The following is an 18,614-nucleotide window of genomic DNA, read 5'->3' as shown; positions in this document are numbered from 1 at the left end:
AAACAAACAGTGTTAGCTATACAATATACAGATACATATACACAACTGTCTTCAAGGACATTAAATGGGTAGAAGGCTGTCGCTCCTATATACAGATAGAGCTCTCATCTCGTGCATGTACATTAGCTGAACTGAAAAGCATTGCTGGGTTAGCATTCATCGATCAGGCAATAATAATAAAATATAGCTGTGAGAATGCCCTTTATAAACCAAGCTTTGACTATAAATAACGTCCATTCCACCTCCGCACGGACCAGAGGTGTGATGCTTTAACTTACAATGATTAACATCTCAGACATGAAACAGGAAAAGGAAACAGTAGAATGCCTGCAACACAATGTGGAGAAGTGCACACACACGCACACACACGCACACTCATACACACGCTTTGCAGACGTCATAGTCATATGTATGAAAGCATTTACATTGTACAAAATACAGTAGGCTCTCTTTGCTCATTCAAGCACACTTACATTCAGACACGCATGCATCCCTTTTGATGTTCACTGGTAAACTTAGGCAAGCGTAATTCAGCAATTTTCTTTTCTCTTCAAGAGGGCCCAGATCGATATTTTTTGACATTCTTTGCAAAAACAATATAATTGAAATCCTTTTATTTTTTTTGTGTGTTAACATTTCATGTATCGAAGATGCAATGGTCACAAAGCCGAACAATCAAAAACAAAAGGAATGTGTTCATTCAGTGAAATGGAAATTAGAGAAACAAGAAATAATTAGTTATCTTATTTAACAAAATATTTCTTCCTATGCTACAGCTCATCTGAGCATAAAACAATTATCATCTTAGAAAAACAAACATTAAAAAAAAAAAAATGAACAAGTGACAATCTACTAGCTTATTCTACCATCATAGAAAACCCAATCCACTTGTTCAGCACACTGGCCATATTTGATATGACCACCGGGCTATTTAGCACTCAGCAGAATCGATGCATCCATTGGAGAATCAATTGGAGAATCAATCAATTCCTTTCCAGAAGTCTGTATTGTTCTTGAAAAGCAAAACAAAAAATAGAGGAAAAAAAAGTAGAAATAAAACAAATCTCGCCCCTGCCTTCTATTGCATACAGGCACCCACGGAATTCCCAAAGCTTTTACAGTTCAGAACGCTTCCAACGCTCCGTGCTTTGACTGTAGGAGTCGATATCCCTGCCCACTAAAGACAAGGGACTCGACTCATAAGCGGTATATTTCTCCTTCGACTGAGGATGATGTGAAGCGTAGTCAAACCCTAATCAACCCCAAACTTCTTATCTTTTCTGTCGTGTGAAATAGCAACAATGAAGGGCGTGGATCCCCCTCCCCCAAACAACCGAGCTGATATTGATCTCTAATTTACTCCAGCATTGACTTCATTGAGCTTTCTCTTTTTTACTGTTGTTCTCTTGCTTTGTGCTGTGTTGCAAGGACGTAGCTATACATGCTTTTTGTTCTCTGTAACTGCTTTTGCTGTCGAGGGACTCGAAGTTCATTACAAGCTGAAAATGTGGTTTGTGATGGAGAGGCATAAAACGGTGACCCAGCTCCACAGAAATGTTTCTTCTTTTTAAATTTATTGTGTTCGTGTTAGCCTCTAGAAGTGCGGATGCTCGACCGACCCGGCATCGGCACTGAAGTGCGCGGTAATAACAATCTGTCTAAAGCCGTTACTCGTCCTCGTAGAGTTTTCCACTAGTTCTCTGCATGAAGCTGAGAGTTGACACTGCGTTATCCAGTCAGGCCTTTACAACAACACAGCCCCAGCTGCTTGCACAAGTTCCTGACTATAATAGGACAGGGGCATTCCTCTCCAATCCAGATCTCCTGATGGAAAGTTCCAAAAAGACCCTTAAAAACAAACGTGAAGAGGCTAGAAAGCAAAGACAGGGGGCGATGGTGATCAGAGGAACTTGGCCAAGCTCTGAAAAACACTTCAGTTCATGTCGGTTCAGTTATGTCACCATGGCATTGGGGGGTGGCGTCCGTTTGGGGCAGCGGGGTGGAGAGCCGGATTTGGGGCGGGTCTCAGCTATTGTTAGTGTGGTTGTAGGTCCTGCACGGTGATGGGGATGAGTTGGGCTGGTAGTCAAATTTGCCGAGCGCTGTGGGATAGTAGGTGGTGGTGTAGACGTTCGTCTGCTGGAGCGGTGTTGGGTAGAAATTGGATCTTTCATCTGGCAGCAGGTTGTTTTTATTCAGTGTCTGAAATAACACAGAAGGGAAGAAAGTCGCATTAAAATCATATGCACACTATGAAACACTATGCCAGCAGACAATATTTTATAAACATTAAACAGCCAAGTAAGCCATCCCCTTTATTTACCATCTTCATGCTAAGCTAAGCCAACTGTCTTTGTCTTTAGCCTCATAATTATTATACCCACATGAGTAATCTTATCTTCTAACTTGGTGAGGAAGTGAATGTGAATATATCCTCGAGTTGTTTGGCTGCCAAAGCAATAAAAATACTTCAGCATGTTTCCAATGCAAATGAGCTTGTCAAGTATTTTTTCCAAAATAAATGTTATTTTACTGAAGTACACTCGACTCTTATGCAGCTCAATCTGCTTCGTTACAGATACAGGCATCCACTTCTGGAAAATCCCTCATACATGTAGATCTGGAAAATAACGCAACACTGGAATATATTTTCAGTCACTTTCAGACCAAGTTTTGAGGATTCAATTATAGATGGAATTCTTGAGACAGAAATAGGGTTTTTGGCGTGGACAGTTTTGTTTTGCATTCCTCAGAGGTGCAGATAATATAGAAGTTAATCTTCCCTGCAGGTAAATAAAATACCTCCAGTAGCTTTGAGGTTATTGTGTGAGCGAAAGTGTATTCATAACCAAAGCAAACCAATTTAACAAATTTAATTTGGATCTTATCAAGCATACTCAATGCTCTTAATATAGGAGATGGCGGGAATTCATTGGAGCTCTCAAATAAAAACAAGTCTAAAACCCACATTTTATTCTAATGCATTTGCTGAGTCTCTGGTAAAAGCCGACCATAAGGTCTTTCCAGGGGAAGCATTAGACTAATGTAATCCATCTGAACAGCTCTGGGGAGCAGGGCAGGAAGATAATCAGGTTAGAGTCAGTGAAATGCACAACAGTGGGCAACATAAATTGGCCTGGAGGAGAGGGAAGCCACTGCATAAACAGTGCCGTAGTGCTACATGGTGACATCGGATGCACATCCAGCAGAGTCTGGCTATCCCCTCTGGTCATTAAAGCTAATGAGTTCGGGCTTTCAACACCACGATGGCTGTCAGCAACACATCCACACAACCGCCAACAATAACAGTGAAGACAACAAGTATCGAGAGGCTGACACAATCAAAAAACACTGGGATGAGAAATAGTTATTTGGCACCACGTTTGTTGATGATGAATGATGAATCTGCGCTTGGAAACACTGGCTGGCAAAAAAATAAGTTTTGTACAGACTTAAAATAGCTTTATAATACTATGATACTTCTATTTTAATATTACAGGCTTTTACTAAGAAGATAGTGAGCAAAGTGACCATCTTTACATATGCCATGATGCTTGTGAGGTGGACAGCCTAACCAAATTGTGGTCTGATGTGCACAGTAACCTCTAGAAACAGACAACATACTGTGCGAATATATAAAATCAGTGGCAAAAGGAATTATGTGTGTTATTTGCAGTCAGTTTGCAGTCTGGCAGGTAAACGGTCTGTGTGGAAAGGAGAAAAAAGGGCCTCTATTTGTCCAAATGTAACCCTGAAACACGAATTTAGCTTCTTCTTTTTTTAAAATTAGTTTTTAACATGCATCTTTAAGCAAAGACCAGCACATTCACAGCTAAAACGAAGATTATCTTAGCGCTGTTGCCAAGTGCTTTGTCAGAGGGGTCGTCTGATTGTTGGGGTCTTAACCTTACAATGTCAAGCGCTGGGGCAACTGTCATTAAACTGACGCTATATAATTAAAGTTGATATGAAATGAAATGTTATTAAAAAAGATATTTAGTGACAAACACCAACAGACTGCAAACACGAGGTTAATGTTAAAAAAGCATGGCCCAGTTTGAACCTCATCCCACAGGCCTTAAACTCAAAACTCTCACAGACTTATTTGACATCATCTGGTGAGTGCCTGGCTGCAATAGTAAAATGTGGATGGCCCAGTCCTTTGTGAGAGATATCATGACGTAACATAGATTTTCTTCTATGTGGGGGATTTTTTTTATGGCTGAAGCACTCGGGACCAAATCCCATCCAGCCTCTTTCCTTAAGGTGTCTACACTGCAAGATTTTGACAACCTTATAAGTTCATTACAGTCCACACTGTGTGACTTGGATCTAATCAACCTGGCTAGGACATCAAGTTTGATGCATGGAGACAGTATGATGAAAATACCTACTGAGGCGGTGCCAAGATGCATGGCTGTTACTCCTCCGTTATTTGTCTCCATGCTACGTCCCCCTTGGCGCAGTCATGATAACAGCTGAAGGACACATCACACAAACAAGCTTCTGCTGCCACAAGTCAACTGGATTTTATTCTTTGTTTGAATTACAAACATTTCATTTGGAACATTTTACTTCCATTACTCCATTTGCATTTTTTTCCACTAAAGGGCCAGCGTCAAAATGATTAGCGCGACATCGCCATGCTGCATTCCTGTTTGTAGAGTAGTAGTTGTAAGTTTGTCCGTGACAGCCCAAAACTGCATATTATACAGCCGCCTTCACAAGAAGGAGGAGGTGCAGATGCAATTGTTAAATGATCATTGTAGTATTTTTTTTTAAATATAAATGAATCCTCTACGGTCATTCAGAGAGGCAGGAGGGAAGGACACCTAACCAGAATGTTTACGACAGATACAATTTCTGATTTTGGAGTGAAAAATCAAACCTCCTAGTTTTGCTCAAGAAGAGTTTAAGATAATTTTTTCAGCTGTTTCTCAAAAGCATCTTGCAGAAACAGGAACAAGAAATGCAATAACAATATCCCAACTCAATCAGAGAGTAAAACAATTGAAGGATGCAAAATGTCACTAAAAGTCTACAGGCTTCTAAGGAAAACAGCTTCTTGACTTGCTGTAAATGTGAATGCACAGTAGACCGATAGTAGTGGGAGGTCGCAGGCTGACTAATGCTTTAGAAAGCTAATGAGCCCCATTCATAAGGGCTTGGTGCAGGTAGTAAAGCCATACAGACTCCGTATAGGAGCGAGAAGGAAGAGAAATTAACAGTAATTCATCTTCTGCGCGTACTGCACCATTGAGATAAATGAATGAATAAAAGCTCTAAGACATGAATCACACCCACTGCCCTTGAATCCTTAATATTTACATTGTGTGCGTGTTTGTGTATTTGAATAACACCAAGTAAACAGCACTTTCATTTGTATTTCTGCATAATATTGTGTGCTTCACTTACCTTAAACTCCATTGGTGTGTACTTCTCATTCTTTGGCGTGGTATTGCCCTTGTAGTTGAGGTGGTTTGGGGTGGTGGGATGAATGATGGCAGACTCTTGAGAAGGCTTGTGGAAACGTTGACAGTACACATAGATCAGGAAAGATAGCAGCCCCGCCCCAAGGAAACAGGAAACACCAGTGGCAATTAGGTGGATGGAGGTAAATGCTGCAAAATAAAGATGACACACGGTGTTAGCAAAGCTTGAGTACATATTATTAGCTTGAAAAAGGACATTTTTCAACACCCATATTTACCATGTGTAATGCATTAAATTAACCCGTAAACTCTGAAATACCATGAAATAATTGCTCAGAAATTCACATTTTTTCAAACTAGAGTGTTCATTTACCTTGTTAAAAACTTCCCAAACTCATAAAGCCAAACCTGCTGCTTGGCTGCCATGGAAGGATCATCAGCTAATCCAGATAACCTGTGTCTTGCAGGCCATAAAAGCTGGCCCAGGTAAACTGCTCAGGTGCTCTCTTCCACTCCACCTGACTTTAACCTATTGGTGATCTGTTTCTTGGTTAGGTTATGTTTAATATATATTTTTTAAATATTTAAGTAAACCTCTTGTGTGAAGGTGTGTGTCACCTACTTTGAACCAGTTTGTGGCAAATGGGGGCTCGTCCGGGATCTTTAGACCCATTGGTAAGATTGAACTTTGAGTCAGTGCTGACTTACTAACTTAGCTTTAGGTTTGCTAAATGCTTATGCAAGTTGAACTAAGTTCTGAGTACAGCTTAAAGTAGTAATGGTATTTAGCATTGTGAGGAGTATCTTAGGGAGTTCCACACAAGATAGAATTCTTTGGATCGGTTACAATAATTTAGGTATTCTGTGGTTGATGTTGGAAGAGAGTAGCAATAGCATAGTGCTTGGGTGTTAAACCCATGAATTTACAGTTTCATTGTGCTTTTGGTGAGTATAGCCACACAAGTCTCTGAGCCATGCATCTCTTTTGTAATGGTTCATCTCAATAGGAGACCAACCACGCTTTCTCTTTAGTGTGACAGCTTGTTGAAGACAATGTCTTGGGAGCATTTATCTGGTTTCCAGAAACTTGCTAGTTTGCTCTTTGGCACCGTTGTTTTTGGTGCATATGCATCTGTCTGAAGACTAGGGTTAAGATCAACTTGTATTAAAAAACTAGGACTAGGGAGCATAAACTCTGTGTCTAGTGCTTCACCAACATATTTGTCGTGTTGATTTGTGGCCTTACTGGACACATGGCTGGACCAGCCTTCTGGTGTAACTATCTGACAAAGTGTAACTGGTAAAATGTGTGAAGGGTAAGAGTTCCAAAGTTGAACTAGAATAGTGCTGTGAAATATTTAAACTTGGTAGTTTGGTCTGGTAGCTTTGTTGTAGACCCATTATCTGCTTTGCTTTGAGCTTTGTTGTAGCTTTGTTCCCCCTTTGTTGCCGTCTTGGCCATTTTGGTTAGTATTGACGTTTTTGCTTGGAGGAACCTTTTGGTGTGCTACTGTGGTTGACGCTCATACTTTAAATCCAGTGTTGTGTGGGGGGTGTATAGCTGCAGACTATATGGCAGCACTTGTGATGAGATCTGGTGCTCATTTAGGTACCAATGAGTAGACTTTCAGGTTAACTGTTTCTTTTTCGTGTTGAACCTATTTGCAAAGATTTGCTTTCTGGGGCAGATACTACTTTCCCTTTCTGTATACCAGTTACACTATTAGAAATCTCCTGTAATTAGAACCCATTTTGCCTCGTATTCCTATAACCGCCAACATTCACTTTTACTTCCCACCACTTAATTTGTTCCTGTGGTAGGAAAATTGGATTTAGTAAGGGGGTGGATGTCAGCTCATTTGTGGGCCAGGTTGTGTGGAAGCCATTTTAATGTTGCCTTCTATTGTTGCTTTTTTGTTTTCTCGTTTCAGAATAATTTGCAGTGTCAACGCGGAATCGTGATTTTTAAGGAGGGTGATGTTAAGCCCCTCCCCCACTTATTAAAGCCCCGGTCTGCTGTTTTGCTGGCATGGGAGGATCGTCAGGTAACATAGGCCACCTGGGTCTTGCAGGATATAAAGGTTGGCCCAGGTGAACTAGTTAGTTGTGCAGGGAAATACTCGGACCATCCATCAGCAACCAAATCACTTAAATCACTGTTTTCCCCAATCAAATACTTCACAAGGTCATCTTTACTATGTCTTCATTCCTAAATGCACTGAGCTCCTGCCATGTGGTTGGTTGATTAGATATTTAAGTTAATGACCAGTTGAGGTGTACCCACTAAAGTTGCTCATAAGAATATAAAGCAAGACTGAAATACGACCGTCCAGGGTTCTTTTCCTGATGTATTTTGTTATCAGTGCAGTTAAAACATCTGTAGGACTTTTCTATCAGTAGGTATGAGGCCATTAAAAACATGAAACGAAAGAGTTGTCCTTCCTCCTCCTGACTGGCTGTTAGGAATTCTAACAGACTATAATAACACATATGAAATGGACATATAAATATATACAAATATAATGTATGAAAACACACATCATGGACAGACATCTGTGGAAACATACAGGGGGAAAGAAAAACCCTGAACATGCACAGGGAGATGAAGCGGAGGCAGCTGTTAATCCACTTACCTCCACAGTGTTGGTCCTTATCAAAACCAGATGCAGGGAGAATGACTGCAGAGAGGAGAGGAACACACAGTCAGACACACACATGCATGCACACACACACACACACGCATTCCCTGGTGTAACAGCCTTCAGAACACAACAACAACTGGTTGCAACATCAGGGGAGTTGACACATGCTGAAAAAAGATGGTAAATGAAAAATTTAAATGTCTCCTCAATGATGCACAAACAGTCCATGGAGATTTTTTTGCTTTTAAAAATCAGGGTATTTCAAGAATTTCTAGAGGAAAATTGACTTGAGCGAGAAGCAACAGCCCCATTGAACTGAACCTGTCTAGATGCTGTGATAGAAACTAAGGGGCAGGACAAACATTTACAGGTACAGCACGACCTTTCTACCAGCTCCACTCTCATTGAGCTTCTTCAAAGGAAGAGGAGGAGCAGGAAGGCCTGTGGCTTTCAGTTGTTAAATATTGCAGTTCCTCATTGGACTGAATTTCTTTTAAATTTTCAACTTCTTCACAGCTGCCTCCCTTGTGCAAGTGACCTTAACAAATCCATCCTTCGCCTCATTGAAATCTGCAATAAAATTAGATGTGATTTGCTGTTGTGACAACCCATTAATATTAATCGCCTTCGTCTGGACTCATTAGGGATTCTTAGCCTGGAGAGGCCTATGCTGGCAGGCCATGAAAGATCATTTCAGGAGAAACTTTCTGAAATCGGCATCAGCAAAACAAGGTGTGCCGAGGCCAGTTGGGTCAGCTGCTAACTTATTGCATTCACGTGGACTTAATTATGGTTAATCAACATGAGCAAATGAGTTTTGTGCACAAAGAGGATGTCGACTACAAAGACACAAACAATATGTGCTTTTATTTATGGATATCTGTTTTAGGATGAAGACCGTGATGATGCTGATTCTGCGTACGTACAACCTGGACAAACAAACAAGTTATGGCTTTTGGAGCGAGCTGCCAGTGAAGATTTGGCAAATCAAAAATCTTGGCAAAATAAAATCCTGAAGTTGTGCCTTATATTAAGCTTGAGTAAACCCACAAATTGATGTCGAAGCAATAACATGATGATGATACTGAAGATTGTTAGCCCTGGTTTTGGTTTGTGTAGTTGAGAATTGTTAGATAATAAACTGATCAGTTGCAGGGCAGAGTGCCAATATTATCATTTATCTAAAAGGGGACATGGTATGCTTTTCTTATTTTATCTCATAAATGTGTATACTGTTGCTGTAGTAGATCACCAAAGCACAGAGGCCAAGTATACATAGGAAAAATCAGCATGACTGTAAACCATGCAAAGGTATTCTAATAACAGTCCAAGAATAAAAGTATGTAGTCGGAAATGAGCATAACAATTCTGAGACTTTCAGTCATGTCTAAGCAAAAGCTTTTGGCTGTAACACAGTTAGCATGCATACACTACACATCTTGGAGAGGTAACTCATTTTATCAACAGAAGAAAGCATGTCAGATGAATAACAGCAGCGCACTTAACAAAACCCCGAAAATAACATCAAAGCAGTGGAGAAACTTTAGAGATAAAGTCAAACGCAAAACAGGATGGAGAGCGATATATGTGAGAGGAGCCTTCCTTCTGCTCGAGAGACACTATTTGCAACCACACACACAACTGATCAACTAACTAATTACACGACTTCCATTCCATCTGCTCAGTTTGTAAATTATGACTTTTGTCTTCTCTAAAAAACATTAATAACTGCATAGACATGAGTAAGAGTAGCCCATATTACCAGTTGTTTCACACACCTGTTGGTACCAGTAGATCAAGCTGTAGTAGAAGACCTTTCAGGTTTGAGTGTGGGGTGGGCATTGTATTGATACAAGGACACCAAATATTGATATTCTGTTAAATGATTACCTTATTTAACAGAAGGGTTTGTCACAATGGGTCCAGTCATGTTTCACAAATCCCAGCACAGCTTAAAAATGACTTCCTACAACAGGTTCGTTTTTAAGTACAAGCATGAGCCACTTAGATATTTTGTCATTGAATACAAATAAGCCCTCTGACTATGACTTACATTTTTTCCCCACACTGACAACGCTTTCAGAGCACGTCAAAATGCTCCAAGTGTCTGAAAATATTGTCAGCCTCCTGGGGGTAACTATTAGTTGTGTTGTCATTCAGTTTTGTTGCCATTAAAATGACACAAAATGTACAAAATCTGAAAAAACAACAAAAAACAGACAAGGCTGAGCCACTAGAACAGCTAGCTGTTTGTGTACCCTCGCTTTGCACATCAAAAATGTGTGCTTACAACTTCCCATAAAACAGCATCATGGAGTTTTTGTGACAAAGGCAAGCTAAAGCCATGATGGAATAAGTGAAAAGCAGCGTGTTTGGTAACATTCGAGGACACAAAATAAAATACAGGCTGCTCCCTCAAAATCAGAGAAAAAGGAAGGACGCTCGCAAGGAGCTCTTGAGAGGCCAACACTGAGCTCTGATGAGAATGTTGAAGGACGCTTCACGGTTACAGTATGCATCTGAGAGCTCACCGGGTATTTCATTGCAGTCTCTACGCTGAGTGCTGTTCCCCACACAGGGGGTGTTGCCCTGAGCACCACACACACGACTCCTCATCTGCAGGCCTGAGTCATCACAGGCCGACCACAGCGACCAGGCCATCCAGCCACCTAAACACAGGAAAAAAGAGCAATAAATAAAAACCCCAGCAACCACAAGGCCACATCAAGCTCACCCTCAGGCCTGGAAAGCAATGGGCCCACCCAAGCTGTAACCACCTGCGGGAACCTTTCACATTTCTGCACAGCCAAAAAAAGAAAAAGAAGAAAAAGAAAAAGACCCCAAACACACCAAAAGTGTTTGTGATGTAAACGGGATTGGAAGAGCAAACCAGAAGAGTTTGTTTAGTGCATAGCTGAGATGTTTGTCTCCCGAGCCAAGCTTTCGTGCTGTATCCCCGCAGCAGGCGACCGAGCAGTAAACAAAAGACTCCCACCAAAGAGGAAAGAGAAAATGCCCAACTTTCAACGCCTCCCTTTGAACCGTGCACTTGCTGCACTCTTTCGCTCCCTGTATTTAAAAGCACCAGAGTGGAGGGAGCACAGGCTACCACAAATGAAAACCTGATGAAAAGCTGGTTTGTTATTCAGCGTGCTCTCAAGTGTGCAGTTTTGGCAGAGAGAGCCTCAGTGGAGGCAGAAGGACAGGCCTTCTTTTACCTTTCCTATCAGGCGGACGCTCACCAACAAGCTGCTCTGCTCTCTGCTCCATTCGTTCTGCACAACCACCTAGACACATGAAACAAACTGACCAGCTCAAATGTGTGCAATAACCGTGCATCACTACAACCGGCTTTAATTGCTTCATTTATTCCCATTTATTTTTGTCACCCAGACGACCTGCGTGATCACACTGTAGAGTCGGAAAGAACAGCATCAGGCCTGCGGGCTGCTCGTTAGTATTCTGTCCTGACAGTCCTACCTGCTGTCCTCCATTACTGGTGGAGACTTTAATCAAATGACCTGCGACAGAGGCATCAAATATCCTCGTGACTGACAGCCAGCTTGCCTCTAATTACACATGCGGCGAGGTCGGCAGCACCAGGAAGACCCCAATAGATGACTGATGTTCGCCTGTCAATAAGCGAACAGATGAGGAGACAGATAGGGATCGAGAGAGACTGCCGGCAGCCTACTGGTGCGGGGTTAACAGAGATTGTTGGTCCGCATCAAACAGGAAAACATTAACCTGATAAAGGAGGCTGATTAGCATCTTGGCAAAGAGGGGAAAAGACAGAAAGTCATTTACCTTTCTTTGTCTGTAATTACCGAGGAGGCTGACTGTAAGCGTTACCCTCCGTGTGAATGACAGTCGGACTGATTTAAAAGGAAAAGCATCTGAAGAAGGTGACTGTTAAGAAGAAACGGCTGTTGAAATCTGACAGAAGTCATCTGCACTATAACACATCTGTCTACACTCACAGATGGTGATGGAGTTTTTATTATGAATGAATGATGAATTTTTATGAATTATTATGTCTATTTTTATGCTTGAGGACAACAGATGGAAATTAGCCCTTGGCTATAATCTGGTATGTTTCCATTCATGTAATTTTTTTTTTTACATTTATGTTCATTAACATGCACTGTCCTAAATAAATAAATAAAAAAATAAAATAAAGAAAGAACAGATGACAAATCACACGTTAGCGACAAAACAAGGCTGTTTGAAATGAAACCTTAGAATCAGAATCGGGATGAAACCTTATGAGTTCGGCAGGTGGACTTTTCCCCCCATCCTCCTGGATTAGCAGGCAGATCTCTCATGAATATTTCAATGTCCTTGTGGGAGCAGAGTAGAAGTAGACAGGGGGGGGGGCTTGTTTTTATACATCTCACATATCATCACATGTGGGGAAAGCAAGGCTAACCTTCAAAGTAAAAGGGAAAAGAAGAATACTCAAACTTTTTTTTGTTCTTATTTAAGTCTTCTTCCCTTGTGTTTCTGTTATTTTAACTTTTAAGGTATAGATATGTTCTTAAACTAAATACATAAAACTTACCTGTAGTCATAGCTAGATTGTTTTATTTGTCCAGGTATTTAGGATTCCCGCCTCTTAGATGTTTTAACCTTAGCAATGAAACTGGACATAAGTCTGCGTAATCCACAACGTTTGGCAGAACATCTGAATTTTACACGAGGCCACAGATCTGAAACAAAGGTGCAGCATGAACTGTTTTATATTCCACTTTCTTTTTGCTCTGTAAGGTCAGTTTAAAGTTAAGAGACTTAACGTAGTGCACCAATTGTTGTCTGGAAGCTATACCATACTCACCATCTTATCCTGGACAGACACTGTGCGATTTTTGGCCCATTTTGAGCCGATTTTTGAGTCGTGCGACCGTTTTGGCGATCGGCCCGATTTTGGCCTTCATCGTGCGTCGTGCATCGTGTAGTATACGTGGGGTAACGAGACGCGATTAACACCTCACGACCAGCTCCCGATCATCAATCGCTTGGTCGTGAGGGTGTCACCGCAGTTTCTCACACTGCGCACGCACAAACACAAATGTCAGCGAAAAAGACGGCGCAGCACGGCAGTGCAGCGTGCGATCTGGACACAAGCGATGGAGGCACAACTTGTAGAACTTTGGAAAGCTCATCCGAGCCTTTTCGATGTGGCCTCACAAAATTATCACGACCACAACAACCGTGAAAATAGTTGGATCTACACTGCTGCTCAATCACAGCTGCCTGACCAATGTTTTTCATTAGCAATTTAGCAAAGTTGATGGTGGTGGTGTGTCTGTGTGAGTGAAAGCCAGAGGGAGAGCAAGCAACATTATTTCTGTTATAACCTTCATTTTATGGACGCACAGTGTGAGCACTCAGGTCGCATCAGAGCATCTGGTCGTATAGTGTGAGACCTGCATCGTGACCTGCGAACTTCTAACCCCTGCGAGTCAATCGTGCAGTTTGAGCAGGAGCTGAATCGCGCGACTGGAAAAAAAAAAAAAAAAAAATCGCACAGTGTCTGCCCAGCATTAGTCATGAATGCTAGATAAACACTGTATCACTTTTATTAAATACATTGAGAGAAGTAATTATTTGATCTCCTGTTGACTTTGTTCATTTTTTGAGCAAACTTACAATCATTTTAAAAAGAGAAATAACATAAACCAAACATCCAGAAAAAGCACATTACATAAAAGTTAGAAATTGAATGCAATAGTGTGTCATTAAGTGGCTTAGTACTTGCAGGAAAGCACAGCAGTAAGTCATTTCTTGTAGCTTGTCATCAGGTTTGCACACATCTCCTTTATATTTCTTGGTTACTGCTTGGCAACTCGAAACTTCAGCTCTTAATTGTTATCAATCAGTTATAACCTGTAGAAGCCAGAATGGGTGGGTTACACTTATTTCACTGTGACACGCAAATCAATTTTCAATTGTTTGATTTTTTTATGTAATGTAGGTTTTCTTCATTTTGGTTGATATTCTATCTCTCCATTAAAATGAATGTGTTATCTAATACTATGTGCTTTAAGAGGCCTTTCTGCAGCTACCGTATTAATTCTCTGCTCACACTCTGCAGGTTCATTGGTATGTTTGTTTTGTATGTTTTGTCCACCTAATATTTTTTTTGTCTTCAGTCTTGATAAAGAAAGAGAAAGTACTTGCTACAGTATTTAAAGATGGAGTGCTCCAGTCTAGAGAAAGTTAATTGATATTTGAACTCAGCAGCCAAAAACAAAGGTTTCATTGCACCTGCAGAAAAAACAAACAACCTCTATGAAGCTGAAATAAAGTGCCAGGTCCTCCAATGGCCACTAAGACTTTGTTAAAGGTTAAGTAAGGGGCATGACTGCAACTTACTCAACCTTTATTAGCAGGTGAAACAAAGCAAGCAGCTGTAGCTGGCAACTCTCCGCTACAGCTCGCACCACCACTAATTAAATTCACTGAACTGCAAATATTTAACATGTCTTTTGCAAAAAAAAAGAAAGAGGAAAAAAGAAGTAATAAATAAATCTGTGAATTACAGACTGTTCAAGATATATTACTTAGCACAAGGCAGCAGATGCCTGTATCTGTGCATTGTAAGGATACAGTTTATGGATGCAGTTTGCTAAGGAAACTTGCCAGCCTCAGATGATCACTTAGGAATCCACCTGCTGGTCTAAATAAGGCAACTAACTTTGGCCTTTGAAAACAACATGGCCAAAATGCTAATGTTTCAACATGCAACGTCCGCTAACCAATGGATGATGCTGTGATGGCTATATCTATCTACACCCCACATTGACAAATTCACGATAGAGTGTTATCTATTCACAACTGGCCTATCTTATCAAAAGGTAACAAAACACACATTAAAACATAAGACCTTATCAGACAAATAACATTAAAGAAGATGAATTCAGCAACCCTCCAAAATAAATGACCCTCCTCCTGCAGCTCTCCCTTTCCTGCTCTAACCCCGTTCTATCAGATTCATATTTAGTATTTTGCTCTCTGGAGAAGGACCAATGTGTAATCTTTCAGCTGGAAGCAGCACAAACATAATTCCATTCATCTCCACAGTGAGCAGAAGCAATGTTCTTTTCTAATGCACTGCTTGTATTCAGGTGTGTAGCAAAGTGAAGCTGTGTGAAAGAAAAGCCAGGAGAGGTGCATGGGCCTTTGTCAGGCATGCTTGAGGATGGTTTATGATCGAAACGAGACCAGTGGCAGCAGAACTATCAATAATGAGCCTCCTGAAATCTGGCCAAATAATACAACATGGCTAAAATCCACAGAGAATAGCGAAGAAAATATGTTGGTTCTGTAAAATCCATCTCATAAAGCTTTTTAAGTAATATTACACACATACTGTCTACACCTGGGCATTCAAAACCTCAGATTGATTAAATAAGATATCCATATGTACCACAACATCAGTGGATCTCTTTTCAAAGCTTTCTGGAGGGGTTGCCATGGTACTGCGAGTTCCAGCAGCACAGCAGGAAATGGCACGGTGGGAGGATGGGTTGTTTTCTGTTTATCTTCTCACATATCTAAGACCTGGTTTATTCATTAGGAAAAGATGAAAGAAGCAATTTAGCAAAGGGGACGACACAGTGTGGGAGATGATTGCCTGCCCGAAGGTGTGATAAAAGCACCTGAGCAGTGGTGACACGGCAGAACAAGACTTTGAATTTCTATGTGACCTTACCATCGCAAGGGTGTGTGTTGCATAGGGCTTCCTCGGTGTGTAGTCCTATGCAAATGTCTCCACCATTGGAAGGCGCGGGGCTGTTACAGGAGCGTGTCCGCTGGTAGTGCCCGCCACCGCAACCCACTGAGCACTGAGACCAGGACGACCAGCAGGACCAGGCACCGTTCACTGTAAGGCACATAAAGGAACGTGTCACATAATCACATACCGCTCTGACTGATATGATAATGTGCTGGCTGTAGATGCACACTGCACCAGTAATGACATTTTCTGAAGGCATACTGGGATTAATTTAGCTCAGTCTGAACACCACGGACATCTAATTAACGACGCCAAGAAGGGATCAGATATCACATCCTCCTACAGCGATAGTTAGGACTGCGATGCGTGACCAGCTGACATTGAATCCTTTACAAGAGACAAAGAGGTTGATATGCAACTTTGCAAATGAATATTAAATTTAGCATTTTCCCATTGTATATTACTCTGGTTAGCATTGATTGATGTTTTTAAAGTGACATTAGTGTGTGTGCTTTCAACAGCTATGGACTTGAGACTTAAAAACAGAATTCAGTTACAAGTTATCTGATTTTAAAAGCTGGTGTTTAAAGTGTTGCAGTGCGGTTTTGATGACTCAGAAAGATCTGGGCTTTTTGTCAGAGGCTATGTTCAGCTGCTCCCTTATTCACAAGGGGCTGTCACAGCAGGTAGGTCCACATATTTGATTTGGCAGCTTTTTTTCCCTCTACCAGATGCCCTTCCTGACGCAACTCCAAAGGGATTTGTGTCTTCTCCTAGGATTATACTAGGGATGTATCACTTGCACCTTTCAATTGCACCTGCCTGATGTAACCCCAGGCTATATGAAAAAACAAAATGTTTTAACCCTGATGTAAAGTTGCTTGTTGCACCAACTGCATATTCTTTTTGGGCATTTAAACCTTGTGCAAATGTTATTGCTAAATATAGCAAAGCCAAACAGAGCATTTACCCTACCTATTAGAGCCCAGCTGGTGGAGATGGGCTCAGGAAGACTAACAAATAGAGAAAAAAGAAAAAGAAATGGTGCTCCAACAAACACAATTTGTCCATGATGGCTTATGTTTGTGTTTCTTTTTCATATTACAGGCATCTATCATTCATTTCTGTCTTACTTTGAACTACTCTTGCACACACAGTCTGTGCCTGTGCTCTGCTGTCTTCCTGATCACATCATAGCCTACTTTGTCATTACTGTGTCCTGCATTATATTGATTTATTCTCCCCATAGGTGCCGTTAATGTTTCATTTGATCTAATCAGAAGAGGGTGACTGACTAACTGAATGGCTGGTTGACTGGCTGATGTCTGTCTGGCTGACTGATGGGGAAGAGCAGTGTTGCCAGGTAACATCACAGTGCTGCAGAAAATTCCATTAGCTGAGTGGATTAGTGTGACACCGAGTAAGGCAGGCTGTGAGCACTTAACTCTGACTAACTCTCACAGCCAGTCCCTGCTCTGCCTGACTAACTGGCTCTTTACCCGGCTGACTGGTTGAGCGTCTGACTCAGTGAGTTAGTGAACAACTCACTGACTTCCTGACTGGCAGTTTACAGTTTTTCTGACTCGTCCCACCTGTCTGCCTGTGCCCCTGCGTGGTTGACTTGCTGTGTTCATTTACATTCAGACATATGAAGTCAACCATGTGTTTGCCCGGCTCCCAAGACAAGACACTGACGTGAGTCAGAGTGAAAACTTTGAAACAAACAAACAAAAATAATTATGCCACGTCTGGTCACTCTGTTAATCAAAGACTTGATTACGAAAGTTGAGATCAAGCTGATATGTCAATTTTAAACACTTAAGACTTGCTTTGATAACTGACTTTTTCCATTTGATCTAATCAGTGTGTTGATTTAAAACTTTGATGGGATGAGTACGGAATGCCAATTAACCCGGAAACGTCAGGTGAAAGACCAAACAGGGCGTCAGTCGCCTTTAAGATGCAAATTTCAAAATTATAGGTGACTTTCTTCTTGAGTGTGAGTTATTACATTCAAAATATTTTCAGAAAACTTGACCTCTAACCTCTGACATTGAGTTCAAGGTCACAGACATTCAAACTCATCCGATATTTTTATTAGCTCATCGATAGATGCATGGAGGTATTAATTTGAAAATCCTACGTCAGCCCATTCTTGAGTTATCACAGCAGCAGTGTCTACTAATGACCAAACATCAGCTACAAAACAAATCACTTTAAATGCGATGAGGGCTTAAGACTTGTTCTGGATTTTTAAATGGTTTGGACATGATCTTCCTTTTTTCTAAATTTGGTAAGGAATGGATGAGAGATGGCTGAAAAGGCAAGCTGTCCAGGGTGGACTCCACCTCTCGCCCTATGACAGCTAGCTCCAATCCCCCACCCCCTTTCGTTGTATAAAAACAGCCATCACCTAGATGAGCAAATTTTAGTTTTTGATATCCAACATGACGCTGTATAAATTCTTAATTATCATTTGCTGCATCATGATGCTGCTGTATTATGCCTGTGTGTTATCTATCTATATCTTTGTTTTAACCTGAATCTAATATGATCACCTTAGAAGCCTTAACTACCTGCTGTTAAATCTTGTTTGGGAGAGAGCCAGTCAGAAGGAAGCTGACTTAAAGTGAATGAAACGGGAGGGAGTGAACTGAATGACTGCACCGAAGCCCAAGTAAGATAAATAAGGACTATTCTGAACAGTTGCTCATGCAGAACTACTTTAGTAGACCAGCTGGAGAGGAGCACAATAGGCCTCCTGTAAAAGCTTCCAACACTGAAAATATATTTGATGATTAT

The 18,614-nt window shown here is 41.1% G+C and overlaps 1 protein-coding gene across 3 annotated transcripts in view; it reads right to left on the bottom strand.

Annotated features, from left to right (window-relative positions):
* Positions 1-599: 599 nt before the first annotated feature.
* sema5ba (sema domain, seven thrombospondin repeats (type 1 and type 1-like), transmembrane domain (TM) and short cytoplasmic domain, (semaphorin) 5Ba) overlaps positions 600-18,614 on the bottom strand; it is a 202,201-nt gene continuing 184,186 nt past the window's right edge. For 2 of the 3 annotated variants that reach the window (XM_080902212.1, XM_080902213.1), the window contains 5 exons: positions 15,789-15,959; positions 10,606-10,743; positions 8,066-8,110; positions 5,416-5,621; positions 600-2,202 (listed from right to left, as the gene is read on the bottom strand). In XM_080902212.1, coding sequence (XP_080758338.1) covers positions 2,026-2,202; positions 5,416-5,621; positions 8,066-8,110; positions 10,606-10,743; positions 15,789-15,959 — 737 coding nt within the window. In that variant the 3' untranslated portion in view covers positions 600-2,025. Of the gene's footprint in view, positions 2,203-4,394; positions 4,479-5,415; positions 5,622-8,065; positions 8,111-10,605; positions 10,744-15,788; positions 15,960-18,614 lie in introns of all 3 variants that reach the window. The other variant, XR_013974011.1, reaches the window with a different exon arrangement.

This window comes from Rhamphochromis sp. 'chilingali', assembly GCF_963969265.1.
Source record: "Rhamphochromis sp. 'chilingali' genome assembly, chromosome: 14".
Classification (NCBI taxonomy): domain Eukaryota; kingdom Metazoa; phylum Chordata; class Actinopteri; order Cichliformes; family Cichlidae; genus Rhamphochromis; species Rhamphochromis sp. 'chilingali'.
The sequence above is the reverse complement of the archived record's forward strand: the minus strand, read 5'-3'. Positions and strand labels throughout refer to the sequence as shown.